The following is a 14,592-nucleotide window of genomic DNA, read 5'->3' on the forward strand; positions in this document are numbered from 1 at the left end:
GATCTCTTTGTGGTTTCTTCATGTTTGGTCGCAGTTTGAAGTCTGAACCTTATTTGAACCATTTTTCCCCCTGTAACTAAGCAGCATTCCTGTAAGGAGAGATGTTCTCCCGACACAGCGTTGATATACACGGTAACATATATCGGTCGGATCAAGCTGCGAGGATCGGCGCCATTGGGGGGTTATACTTCCGGATTAGACAGTCGATCATTCACAAGAAAAACACAAACATAGAGAAGAGTTAGAGCGCCGGCGTCCAGCGGAGAGAGCGCCGTGTCAGCCCCTGTACGTCAAGTGTGTTGAGTGCGGCGGTTGTGCGCTCTCTCTGGGTAACAGAGGGGTGAGCTGGAGAGCCGGTAATGTCGCACTTGACGGCGTCTCGCTGGATAATTAAAAGCCCAGAAACGGAGAAGTGAAAGAAATAAATCTGCGGCTCGAAGACGAGGTTTTTATCGCGGGAGCATTAACCGCGCACCTGCTTCACTGCGTTACACTCTCTAAATAAAACCTTAATATCCGCATGGCTGACGCCTGCGAGACGCTGACATTTTTATGCTGATGAGTTTCGGAGTGTGAGCCGCGCCGAGCGCTAATTACCTCCCGCCCCGTCTAATGCAAAACACACCGGCAAGTGAAGTACATACTTACTGGGCTGAGAGAGCGGCTCATAATGGCCCCAACGGCCACAGCCGTCACACCGCACCAACCGGACATAATCCGAGAGCAAAATAACCCAGACATAACCGATATGTGATAGGGGGCTGCACATCCGAGACCCCCACTTATCAGGAGGATGGGGGGCTGAACGTCTGAGACCCCCACTTATCAGGAGGATGGGGGCTGAACGTCTGAGACCCCCACTTATCAGGAGGATGAGGGCTGCACGTCTGAGACCCCCACTTATCAGGAGAATGGGGGGCTGCACGTCTGAGACCCCCACTTATCAGGAGGATGAAGGCTGCACGTCTGAGACCCCCACTTATCAGGAGAATGGGGGACTGAACGTCTGAGACCCCCACTTATCAGGAGGATGAGGGCTGCATGTCTGAGACCCCCACTTATCAGGAGAATGGGGGACTGAACGTCTGAGACCCCCACTTATCAGGAGGATGAGGGCTGCACGTCTGAGACCCCCACTTATCAGGAGGATGAGGGCTGCACGTCTGAGACCCCCACTTATCAGGAGGATAAAGGGGCTGCACGTCTGAGACCCCCACTTATCAGGAGGATGGGGGCTGCACGTCTGAGACCCCCCCACTTATTAGGAGGATGAGGGCTGCACGTCTGAGACCCCCACTTATTAGGAGGATGGGGGGCTGCACGTCTGAGACCCCCCCCACTTATCAGGAGGATGGGGGCTGCACGTCTGAGACCCCCACTTATTAGGAGGATGGGGGGCTGCACGTCTGAGACCCCCACTTATCAGGAGAATGGGGGACTGAACGTCTGAGACCCCCACTTATTAGGAGGATGGGGGGCTGCACGTCTGAGACCCCCCCACTTATCAGGAGGATGGGGGCTGCACGTCTGAGACCCCCACTTATCAGGAGAATGGGGGGCTGCACATCCGAGACCCCCACTTATCAGGAGGATGGGGGCTGCACGTCTGAGACCCCCACTTATCAAGAGGATGAGGGCTGCACGTCTGAGACCCCCACTTATCAGGAGGATGGGGGCTGCACGTCTGAGACCCCCACTTATCAGGAGAATGGGGGACTGAACGTCTGAGACCCCCACTTATTAGGAGGATGGGGGGCTGCACGTCTGTGACCCCCACTTATCAGGAGGATGGGGGCTGCACGTCTGAGACCCCCCCACTTATCAGGAGGATGGGGGCTGCACGTCTGAGACCCCCACTTATTAGGAGGATGGGGGCTGCATGTCTGAGACCCCCACTTATCAGGAGGATGAGGGCTGCACGTCTGAGACCCCCACTTATCAGGAGGATGGGGGGCTACATGTCTGAGACCTCCACTTATCAGGAGGATGGGGGCTGTACATCAGAGACCCCCACTTATCAGGAGGATGGGGGCTGCACGTCTGAGACCCCCCCACTTATCAGGAGGATGGGGGCTGCACGTCTGAGACCCCCACTTATTAGGAGGATGGGGGCTGCATGTCTGAGACCCCCACTTATCAGGAGGATGAGGGCTGCACGTCTGAGACCCCCACTTATCAGGAGGATGGGGGGCTACATGTCTGAGACCTCCACTTATCAGGAGGATGGGGGCTGTACATCAGAGACCCCCACTTATCAGGAGGATGGGGGCTGCACATTCGAGAACCCCACTTACTGGGAGGATGGGGGCTGCACATCTGAGACCCCCACTTATCAGGAGGATGGGGGGCTGTATGTATGAGACCCCCCCACTTATCAGCTAAACAAGCTGAGGTGGGGGCCTACTTATGCCTTACCCCTCCCCCACATGCAGAGCTGAGCAGTCAGGTGTATAGTGGGCGCAGTATACACACCTGGTCCCCCTGCTCCTTCTATACACATGGCTACTTATCTAACAATGTGGCCGCTATCAGCCGGGCCCCCCACTCTCCTCGGGCCCCATATCTGGTGCAGGGGGTCTCATACACTGTGACAATTCTTCAGCTCTTGCAGGAAGGGGCCCAGATAACATTGTCATCACTTCTCAGCCCTCGGGGGGACGTCGTTCTGTCACACGCTCATTACCGTATTTAGTAACGTGTTCAGACCTGACGCCTGGAAACAGCCGACGCTCGGCACAAAACCTGCGACATTCCTCACTTTAGTTATAATTAATGTGCTAATAAATGCGCTGCGCTGATCGCTCTCTCGCTGTGGCGGGTAATTGCTCAGTTGGTTGATTTAATAAGTGAAATCGCTGGAATTCTTCCAAACCCCATGGGAACAGCGGGAAGGAGGGAGGGGGGGCACAGCTTCCTGTAGATTGTCAGCTCCGGGGGCCACACTGTCTGTCTGCCCTCACATCTCTGACAGACGTCAATCTCAGCAACCACACCTGGAAGTACCTGGAAGCTGAGATACATTGTACAGGGTGGGGAAAGTGCACAATTTAGAGGGCTCTGGGGGGCGTCTGCTGCGCCAAAGGAGATGAGACACTGCGCCCTTCAGATGAGGCACTCATCATTTAGTAAATAAATATAAAAATTATTCAAAAAGTCATCAGCAGCATGGCCTCCTCGCTCCCCTGCCCTCCCCCTGGGTGACTCCGGGTTACAGGGGGTCTTGAAGGATCAGGTCTACATGAGTGGGATCAGGGTCAGAGCTGGAGGATGCTGTTTGCCAGCATGTTGTAGCCAGTAAAGCTGAGGCACAGGGAGACATGGTTGTGTGAATGGAGAGCATTACTGAAAACCAAGGGGGGCATATTGGACATTTACAGTGTGATTTGCATACGTACAGCGCCACCTATTGGAAACCCTCATTTATTTATTAATTTTTAACTTAAATGGGGTAGTTCACTGAAAAGTATTTTATTATAAATCAACTGGTCCCAGCAAGTGACAGAGATTTATAATTTATTGCTATTAAAAATCTCCAGTATTCCAGTACTTATCAGCTGCTGTATGTCCTGCAGGAAGTGGTGTATTCTTTCCAGTCTGACACAGTGCTCTCTGCTGCCACCTCTGTCCATGTCAGGAACTGTCCAGAGCAGCAGCAAATCCCCATTGAAAACCTCTCTGGAAAGAATACACCACTTCCTTCAGGACATACAGCAGCTGATGAGATGCTTTTTATTAGATGTAAATTTTTTTGCTGCCTGATTTTGCCTCATTTGGAGCGTCCTGAGCTCTCGGACGTAGGGAAGGTTAAATCTAGGTGCGCGATTATTTGTGGATTTGCATGCACCCGGCTGATGCACACGTCCGTAGAATTCCGTCCGTACACGGGGGCTCCCAGCATGATGATAAAAACTGATAACTTCAGATTACAGGGCGTGTTCACACTGCTATAACCCGGACCTGGATGCAGATTCCCTTCTCTATATCCATCAGTTACTCTGCACATAAAAAGCTGCATGTTTTCTTTTTCTTTTAATCACATTGCATATTTCTCAGCGCTGAAAAACGTCCGGTCACCTCTCGGTGCATTACTGCATGGAGCTGCGCCAGGTTTCTACCATTGTATATAATGATAGGGACTCCTTGCAGATTTGGAGAAAAAATGTACTGTGTGAACAAACGCTTATCGCCAACCTGCATGAAGGTGTCCTGAAGATGCTGAGCAAGCAGGGGATGCTGGGAGAACAGATGCAGTGTAGATGGACGCATTCTATTGCTCTTTGTCGTCAGCCACTTCTGTCAGGAGTGAGAGGATGAAGCTCTGCAGGGTGCCAGCGATGTAAGAGGGTCCTGTGGCGGTGCGGCACTCTCTCAGGAGCAGTAATGTGTGCGCTCGTAGGGGTCCCCCCCCCAGTGTAAGGATTTCATGTATAATGTGACCTTCAGAAGTCGCCATCTCGGGCAGCTCATCGCATCTCTGGGGCCCCCTCTCCCCGCTCCTGACTAATCCTGGGATTTGGCTTCTCTTGCCATCTCCAGAGCTGCACTCACTATTCTGCTGTTAAATCATGTCTTATACACCAGTCACCTCCAGAGCTGCACTCACTATTCTGCTGTTAAATCATGTCTTATACACCAGTCACCTCCAGAGCTGCACTCACTATTCTGCTGTTTCATGTCGTTTACCTTAGTCACCTCCAGAGCTGCACTCACTATTCTCCAGCTGTAACATGTTTTATATACTGGCTGCCAGAAGGAGCAGTTGAGATGCAATGCGTTACATTCTATTGTGCTGCATTGTGACAGAATTGTAAGTTCAGCTCTGGATGTGCCTGGCATTTAAAAGGATTTGCAGTTTCTAGGTTTTCATATTTCCAATCCAGGTCTTAAAGGGGCTCTCCTGCCTATACGGCACAGACCACCAGCATGTGATCAGTGAGGGGGTCTGAAGCCCAGGTCCCCCAGTGACCAGTACAGTGGAGGGGTCACAGCCCTGCAGATCCGGAGGCCTGGACCTCATAGTCCTACACAGTGATGGGGTACTCACAGCTGGCAGTGGTCTCCTTTGATCCCCTTGGTGGTACAGTGGCATTTCCCGGTCTGCATCTCACAGATACTGGCGTGTCCATTACATTCACAGGCTGCAAGAGAAGCGACAAGAGAATGAGAGTGTGCACTACATATATATATATATATATATATATATATATATATATATATATATATATATATAAACATGTGCTACATATATCAGATAAAGTAGGACCCCCAGACAGGTCACTAGGGTCCTCCAGCTGGGTACGATATATATATATATATATATATATATATATATATATATATATATATATACACAGGACAGGAGGAATTGTGCTACATAAATCAGATACAGGAGGACTCCCAGACATACAATATATCCTGTATAACACAGTATATACTATATACTGTGGGGATATACTCAGTGGTATAACATAATATGGCATACACTATGGAGATATACTCAGAAATACAGTATATACAGAAATACACTATATACTATGGAGATATATTCAATGATACGGTATATACTATATAATATGAGGATATACTCAGTGGTATAGCATAATACAGTATATACTATGGGGACATACTCAGTGATACAGTACAATATGGTATATACTATGGGGATATACGCAGTGATACGTTATAATACGGTATATACTATGTAGATACACTCAGCAATACAGTATATACTATGAGATATACTCAGTGATACTGTATTAAATGGTATATACTATATACTAAGGGGATATACTCAGTGGCATAGCATAATACGGCATTTAGTATGTAGATATACTCAGTGATACGGTATAACACAGTATATATACTATGGATATATATATATTATATATATATATATTTCACACACAGTATATTTCAGTCAGTATTGTGGTCCTCATATTGCAACCAAAACCAGGAGTGGATTAAAAACACAGAAAGGATCTGTTCACACAATGGTGAAATTGAGTGGATGGCCGTCATATAACGGTAAATAACGGCCATTATTTCAATATAACAGACGTTGTTCTAAAATAACAGCAAAAATTTGCCATTAAATGGCGGCCATCCACTCAATTACACCATAGTATGAACAGATCCTTTGTGTTTTCAATCCACTCCTGGTTTTGGTTGCAATATGAGGACCACAATACTGACTGAAATATACGTAGTGTGAACCCAGCCTGATACGGTATATACTAAATAGTATGGGGATATACTCGGTGATACAGTATAATACGTTATATACTACGGGGATACACTCGGTCTCTTATTATTTGGGGGGTAATACATCATCATCACTACGGTAGAATGTAGAAATGCAAAGTGCGCTGCCATAAGCCGCTGCGGCTGAATTATTAATGGCTGACTCCACGCACTGTCGTTTGTTATACGTATTTGGGCATCGCCGAGGGGAAGACGGGAAAATTGCATTTAGATGAATGAAGCAGAAGTCGCTTATGGGGGAAACGTGTCGCACTTTCTGCTTGTTTCGGAAATTCTGTAGATAAAAATGGACACAGAATCTCCTGACGTCCAAGTGAGGAAGACGATTCCATATACGCCGCCAGATGAGGAAGAAGCCGCCATATACACCACTGGATGAAGAAGAAGCCACCATATACACCGCCTGATGAGGAAGAAGCCGCTGCCACTGTCAGATAAGAGAGCATAATGGGGCCACAAATATAACCCTCAGAGACATTTACAGGTAACTGATATCAGCCGCTTCTCTTATAACGCTCCAGTACTGATATAACCTCCTATTACATCCTATGTGACTGATATCAGCTGCTCCTCTTATAACGCTCCAGCACTGATATAACCTCCTATTACATCATATGTGACTGATATCAGCCGCTCCTCTTATAACGCTCCAGTACTGATATAACCTCCTATTACATCATATGTGACTGATATCAGCCGCTCCTCTTATAACGCTCCAGTACTGATATAACCTCCTATTACATCCTATGTGACTGATATCAGCCGCTCCTCTTATAACGCTCCAGGACTGATATAACCTCCTATTACATCCTATGTGACTGATATCAGCCGCTCCTTACTTAGCTCAATTATCTATGATAAGATCCGGGGTTATTGGATATTTCCATGGTCCCCCCTATAGGTATCGGTGGTGCGGTGCAGGTGGATGCGGAGGGATGACGTGGCGGCCTCTGTCAGGCAGAATGAGTTCAGGCCACTTGCACATTGTACCAGAACTCGCTTTGCGGAGAATTAAATTGCTTGGCTTTCTTTCTGTTCAGGCCCCAAGGACAATAAATCCCGGGGTGAAGGGTTTAACACAGGTCAAGCTGCGCGGCGCTGCGCGGCCCAAGATTAATTCACTCCGGCTGTATTCCGTAAAGCGGTGATTTGCAGGACGCAGAGGAAATGGCTTTTTCTCAGGAAATCAGGAAATGCCGAGCAATCAGTTTCCAGCGAGGTTCTGGCTAATGACTGGAGGCCTTTTCTGATGGATGTTGTATAGACGACAAATAAGGCGCGAGGCACGCGCACCTGGGCCGCGCCATGTCAACAGATCAACGGGGGCGGCCACGCTGATGAAACGCTGCCTGGAAGACAAGGCTGGGAGATTACATGGCTGCATATACTGAATACATCCCATCTGCCTGGGGGGGATCTACCCTCAAGCATCGCAGAGCGGAGCCCCCCCGACCCAGGGGCTGAGGATACACAACCCAGTTATGTTAGAATTCTGCTGACTGGGCGCAGTGTATTATAAGCGGCGCCTGCAGACATGAAGACGCTTTTCTCAATGACCTCAATAAGTCAGCACAGAGCGTGGAAGTGTCACATGACCTCACGCCGATACACTGGAACGGAATCAACTCTAAAGTGCCACCACTCAAAACGACTGAACTCCACCGTCACTAGAGCAGCGCTCCCCGTCTCCAGCCCAAGATGGCGGTTGTAGTTGTGTGAGGGGTGGGGGGGGGGGGGAGAGGACTATCCTCAAGCAATGTAGAGTGCAGTCTCCAAACCTGAGGACTGACGTCTGAGTGCAGAACTGAGGAAGCTTATCAAACTGAGTGTGAAGGTGTCACATGACCTCAGAAGCTGCAACAATGAAACATTGTAATAATTCACATCTGAAACGTAACAGAAGACCTCTCAGCAGTACCAGAACCAAGAGGAGACCTCTCAGCAGTACCAGAACCAAGAGGAGACCTCTCAGCAGTACCAGAACCAAGAGGAGACCTCTCAGCAGTACCAGAACCAAGAGGAGACCTCTCAGCAGTACCAGAACCAAGAGGAGACCGCTCAGCAGTACCAGAACCAAGAGGAGGCCTCTCATGAGTACCAGAACCAATAGGAGACCGCTCGGCAGTACCAAAACCAAAAGGGGACCTCTCAGCAGAACCAGAACCAAGAGGAGACCTCTCAGCAGTACCAGAACCAAGAGGAGACCGCTCAGCAGTACCAGAACCAAGAGGAGACCTCTCAGCAGTACCAGAACCAAGAGGAGACCACTCAGCAGTACCAGAACCAAGAGGAGACCTCTCAGCAGTACCAGAACCAAGAGGAGACCTCTCAGCAGTACCAGAAACAAGGAGACCTCTCATGAGTACCAGAACCAAAAGGAGACCACTCAGCAGTACCAGAACCAAGAGGAGACCTCTCAGCAGTACTAGAACCAAGAGGAGACCGCTCAGCTGTACCAGAACCAACAGAAGACCTCTCAGCAGTACCAGAGCCAAGAGGAGACCTCTCAGCAGTACCAGAGCCAAGAGGAGACCTCTCAGCAGTACCAGAGCCAAGAGGAGACCTCTCATGAGTACCAGAGCCAAGAGGAGACCACTCAGCAGTACCAGAACCAAAAGGGGACCTCTCAGCAGTACCAGAGCCAAGAGGAGACCTCTCATGAGTACCAGAACCAAGAGGAGACCTCTCAGCAGTACCAGAACCAAGAGGAGACCTCTTAGCAGTACCAGAACCAAAAGGGGACCTCTCAGCAGTACCAGAACCAAGAGGAGACCTCTCAGCAGTACCAGAGCCAAGAGGAGTCCTCTCAGCAGTACCAGAGCCAAGAGGAGACCTCTCATGAGTACCAGAACCAAGAGGAGACCTCTCAGCAGTACCAGAACCAAGAGGAGACCTCTTAGCAGTACCAGAACCAAAAGGGGACCTCTCAGCAGTACCAGAACCAAGAGGAGACCTCTCAGCAGTACCAGAACCAAGAGGAGACCTCTCAGCAGTACCAGAACCAAGAGGAGACCTCTCAGCAGTACCAGAACCAATAGGAGACCGCTCAGTAGTACCTGAACAAAGAGGAGACCTTTCAGCAGTGCCAGAACCAGGAGGAGACCGCTCAGCAGTACCAGAACCAAGAGAAGATCGCTCAGCAGTAGGTGAACCAGGAGGAGACCTCTCAGGAGTACTAGAAAGAATCAGATGCATCTCCAGCAATACCAGAACTCACCTGTAAATCACCTGTTGGTCTGCACTGTAGTTCTTCCCGTCTACCTATGAACCTGAAGGATCTGGATGAACAAAGATATAGGTATACGGTAATACTACAATAGCTGTTGCTCCGGTGTACAACGCGTTTCGAGTCCTGAGCTTACCTGCTGTATGAGCCGCACTCGATGTCATGTTAGTTGTATGTGGATGAGATCACGTTATGGGGGGGGGGGGCACGTATACAGCCTGGAGTGGGGGTCAGTCACATGGTGCGGCAGCGGCGGTGGAGAGCTTATTATGTTTCTGATTAGACCTGAACAGGCCACTAACTGCATCATCACCGTGATAACCGCTCGCACAGGCGGCACTGACCGCGCAGATAAGATTTACATCCCGTGATTAGGAGGAACGTCTGGGACACGTAGAATGGAGTAATAAGACGAGACAACAAGAGAAAAGCAACACGAGAGACGGAAGAAAATCGCCCGGCGCTCATTCATCACTGCCATATCCCCCGCAGCACCGTCATATGCAGGAGAGCGCGATCGCTGATATCAATGGAGGCAATTATACGATTATCATTAATCCTCGGCAAGAAATCAAATAACCATGAGCGAGATAACCGAGCCCGCCATAAATCACCGCCCCAAATCTTTCCGCTCCGAATCCAGCCGGGACGGACTCATCAATTACCAGACCCCGAATCCTGCTGGGCCCTGAGGCCGCTCCCGCACTGCTGACTAAGTGCACAGGGCCGGCCGCCATATACAGCGGGTATAGAGACTACAGGGAGGAGGCGGAGTCCAGATCAGTGCCCCTCCCCCGAAGAGTGCAATGTATCCGGACATCACGTGCCAATAATAAAGCACTAAAGGAGACGCAGCACCTATCAAATCATGTGACTAAAACATAAAATATCTTCATAGCTCTGATACACAGCTCCAAACCCTCTGCAAAGACAAAGAAATAGACAATCCGATTCTATCTGCCGCATCCTTCGCCATGTGAAACTTACTGAAGACCAAATTCCTCTATAGGAGACATAGGCATGTGTAGGGGGGATGTACGCATGTGTATACAGAGAGCTCCCCCTAGTGTTGCCAGCAGGCACACAGAATTTTACCAAGTATTTCTATGCTTTTCCAGTAGATTTGGAGCTCTGTATCAGACAGGTCTATGGGGACACAGAGGAGAAAGGACAGGAGCACTTCCAAAACTCCCATTAAAGTCAATAGGCGTTACACAAATTGCTTAACTTTCATATTTCAACTATCATTTGCTTCCAGACTACCTTTGGTGGAGAGGGCCGGACAGACATCTTTAGGTCATGTTTGAGACGACCCATAATGAAGCATTACACCAGTGGTCTTAAACTTGTGGGTCTCCAGCTGTCACAAAACTACAAGTCTAAATTAAAGTAGTAGTCTGGCAGAAAAAAAGAAAACTGGAGTCAGATCAGAAAGTTACATAGATTTGTAATTTATTTCTTTTTTAAAACCTCCAGTACTTATCAGCCGCTGTTTGTCCTGTAGGAAGTGGCGTATTCTCTACAGCCTGGCACAGCGCTCTCTGCTGCCACCTCTGTCCATGTCAGGAACTGTCCAGAGCAGGAGAGGTTTTCTATGGGGATTTGCTGCTGCTCTGGACAGTTCCTGACATGGACAGAGGTGGCAGCAGAGAGCACTGTGTCAGACTGGAAAGAATACACCACATCCTGCAGGACATACAGCAGCTGAAAAGTACTGGAAGACTAGAGATTTTTAAATAGAAATATTTTACAAATATATATAATTTTCTGACACCAATTGAACGGGATAGGGGAAAAAAAAGACAAAGTTTCCCTTTAAGTCTGACCCAAACTATATATGTGAGTTGTATTACATTGATGGCAAAATTATAGCCCCCTCCCCCACCTGCAGCGACGACATATCTGAGATAACCAGCATACCCGTCCACCATCAGGACTATAAGCTATCAGGACACAAACCCATTTCTCTGGGCGCCGTTCGTGTTCTCCCCCCGTCCAGTGCGGCAACGTGAGTCATTTATTCGCAATCGTCGTCTTCTGGAGACGGTTCTGTCAGATCTGTACGTCTAATGGCCGACTCGCGGCCAGGCGTGTGTGTGTGCGCGGAGGCCAGATGATGACTTCCTCTAATGCGACACTGTGTATCTCGTTCTGCCGCTGTCACCCGCCGCCATGACTTATGAGCGTCAAACTTCATCTGCCCACTCCAGTCAATAAACCCTCCACCCGGCGCGCTGCAATGAGATTCTGCCACCATTTGTTTGGGAAAGTGACACGCGGCGAGCTCAGTTATTAAAAAAGACGCAGAACATTTCACATCCAGACAAAGGCGGATTCTGCAGAGACGGCGGCTGAGATGCCGACAATTTATATGTCTGAATATAGAGGAGGCGGGAAACATGGCGTCCACCAGACCACAACGTTACATCACTGCCATCACATGTGTACAATACAGTGACCCCACCAGCAGAATAGTGAGTGCAGCTCTGGAGTATAAGACAGGATGTAACTCAGGATCAGTAATGTAATGTATGTACACAGTGACCCCACCAGCAGAATAGTGAGTGCAGCTCTGGGGTATAATATAGGATGTAACTCAGGATCAGTAATGTAATGTATGTACACAGTGACCCCACCAGCAGAATAGTGAGAGCAGTTCTGGGGTATAACACAGGATTTAACTCAGGATCAGTAATGTAATGTATACAGTGACCTCACCAGCAGAATAGTGAGTGCAGCTCTGGAGTATAATACAGGATGTAACTCAGGATCAGTAATGTAATGTATGTACACAGTGACCCCACCAGCAGAATAGTGAGTGCAGCTCTGGAGTATAACACAGGATGTAACTCAGGATGAGTAATATGTATGTGGTTCATCTGTTCAGATGGGCATTCGGGGTGTGTAGAAAGCTGGGTGACATCTCCACTCACGGCACATGTGCTGAGCTTCTGCAGATACCAGGAGGATGGAAAGAACTGGAAGTTTCTCGGAAAGTAAATCCTTGACATTGTTTATTCCAGGGAGTGAAGGATAATACCGGCCACATTCCCTCGCAGACCGCGCTCGGCGCATGTAACATTAGTGTTTGGTAGATGAACCAGTCACTGGAGAAATTATCCTTCATTTTACAAATTGCAGCAGAATGCGCGGCCCAAATCCAGCGTCATTTCTGATTAATCCGCATCATTTTACTCGAGAGAAGAAAATTTTAAGAGTGACGGAAAATCATTATTTTAGTAAATGGCTGTAAAGTATTTCAGAGCGGGAAGCGGCATGGCGGAGCTAATGCCACCCGTATATAGATAGATAGGAGATAGATAGATAGATAGATAGATAGATAGATAGGAGATAGATAGATAGATAGATAGATAGATAGGAGATAGATAGATAGATAGATAGATAGATAGATAGATAGGAGATAGGAGATAGATAGATAGATAGATAGATAGATAGATAGATAGATAGATAGATAGATAGGAGATAGATAGATAGGAGATAGATAGATAGGAGATAGATAGATAGGAGATAGATAGATAGATAGATAGATAGATAGATAGATAGGAGATAGATAGATAGATAGATAGATAGATAGATAGATAGATAGGAGATAGATAGATAGGAGATAGATAGATAGATAGATAGATAGGAGATAGATAGATAGATAGATAGGAGATAGATAGATAGATAGATAGATAGATAGATAGATAGATAGATAGATAGATAGGAGATAGGAGATAGATAGATAGATAGATAGATAGATAGATAGATAGATAGATAGATAGGAGATAGATAGATAGGAGATAGATAGATAGGAGATAGATAGATAGATAGATAGATAGATAGATAGATAGATAGGAGATAGATAGATAGATAGATAGATAGGAGATAGATAGATAGGAGATAGATAGATAGGAGATAGATAGATAGATAGATAGGAGATAGATAGATAGATAGATAGATAGATAGGAGATAGATAGATAGATAGATAGATAGGAGATAGATAGATAGATAGGAGATAGATAGATAGATAGATAGGAGATAGATAGATAGGAGATAGATAGATAGGAGATAGATAGATAGATAGATAGATAGATAGATAGATAGATAGATAGATAGGAGATAGATAAATAGATAGATAGATAGGAGATAGATAGATAGATAGATAGATAGATAGATAGATAGGAGATAGATAGATAGATAGATAGATAATAGATAGATAGATAGGAGATAGATAGATAGATAGATAGATAGATAGATAGGAGATAGATAGATAGATAGATAGATAGATAGATAGATAGATAGGAGATAGATAGGAGATAGATAGATAGGAGATAGATCGATAGATGGGTGATAGGTACTGTAGATAGATAGGAGATAGATAGATAGATAGGAGATAGATAGATAGATAGATAGATAGATAGATAGATAGGAGATAGATAGATAGATAGGAGATAGATAGATAGATAGATAGATAGATAGATAGGAGATAGATAGATAGATAGATAGATAGATAGATAGATAGATAGATAGATAGGAGATAGATAGATAATATAGACAGATGTTGCTGTTATCTCTCTACAATAATGGAGTCTCCTGTCTCGGGGGGGAGATGATTTAACAGCTCAGAGATTCTGGATCAGGTGTCGCTCAAGCAGACAAAATCAATGATCAGACAGTCTGTTACTGCGAACGTCCACAGAATCGATGGCGGCAGAGAGGAGAGCGCGAGAAACACCTTCACTGGAGAATCAAGGATCGACGAAGAAGAGGGGAGCCTCCGACCCGCACAGACAGGAGGCCAAAGGTTCCTTATTAATCCTTCTCCCTATACCGTTACTGAATCATGTCTCCAGACACATCCAGAGCTGCACTCACAATTCTGCTGCCTTTATAACGTAGTGAATGACGATACAGAGATCCTTTATTAGGATATTACGTGTAAACAAATCATCTCCCATAATGCACTACAGCATTATGGCTCTTCTATGCAGCTTTGGCTGTGACTGGAGTATACGTGGTCCCAAGCATCGCTCTACTCTCTGGATACAAAGGAGTTAAGCAGTGACCCCCATCTTGTTAGACAATAGGCCGCCCAGCTCGCC

General features: G+C 47.1%; 1 protein-coding gene across 1 annotated transcript in view; it reads right to left on the reverse strand.

Moving 5' to 3' along the window:
• Positions 1-14,592, reverse strand: part of ATRNL1 (attractin like 1) — a 356,964-nt gene that overhangs the window by 165,821 nt on the left and 176,551 nt on the right. Inside the window, exon 20 of the mRNA XM_069979719.1 lies at positions 5,045-5,138. Coding sequence (XP_069835820.1) covers positions 5,045-5,138 — 94 coding nt within the window. The remainder of the gene's footprint in view (positions 1-5,044; positions 5,139-14,592) is intronic.

Source organism: Dendropsophus ebraccatus, chromosome 8 (assembly GCF_027789765.1).
Source record: "Dendropsophus ebraccatus isolate aDenEbr1 chromosome 8, aDenEbr1.pat, whole genome shotgun sequence".
Classification (NCBI taxonomy): domain Eukaryota; kingdom Metazoa; phylum Chordata; class Amphibia; order Anura; family Hylidae; genus Dendropsophus; species Dendropsophus ebraccatus.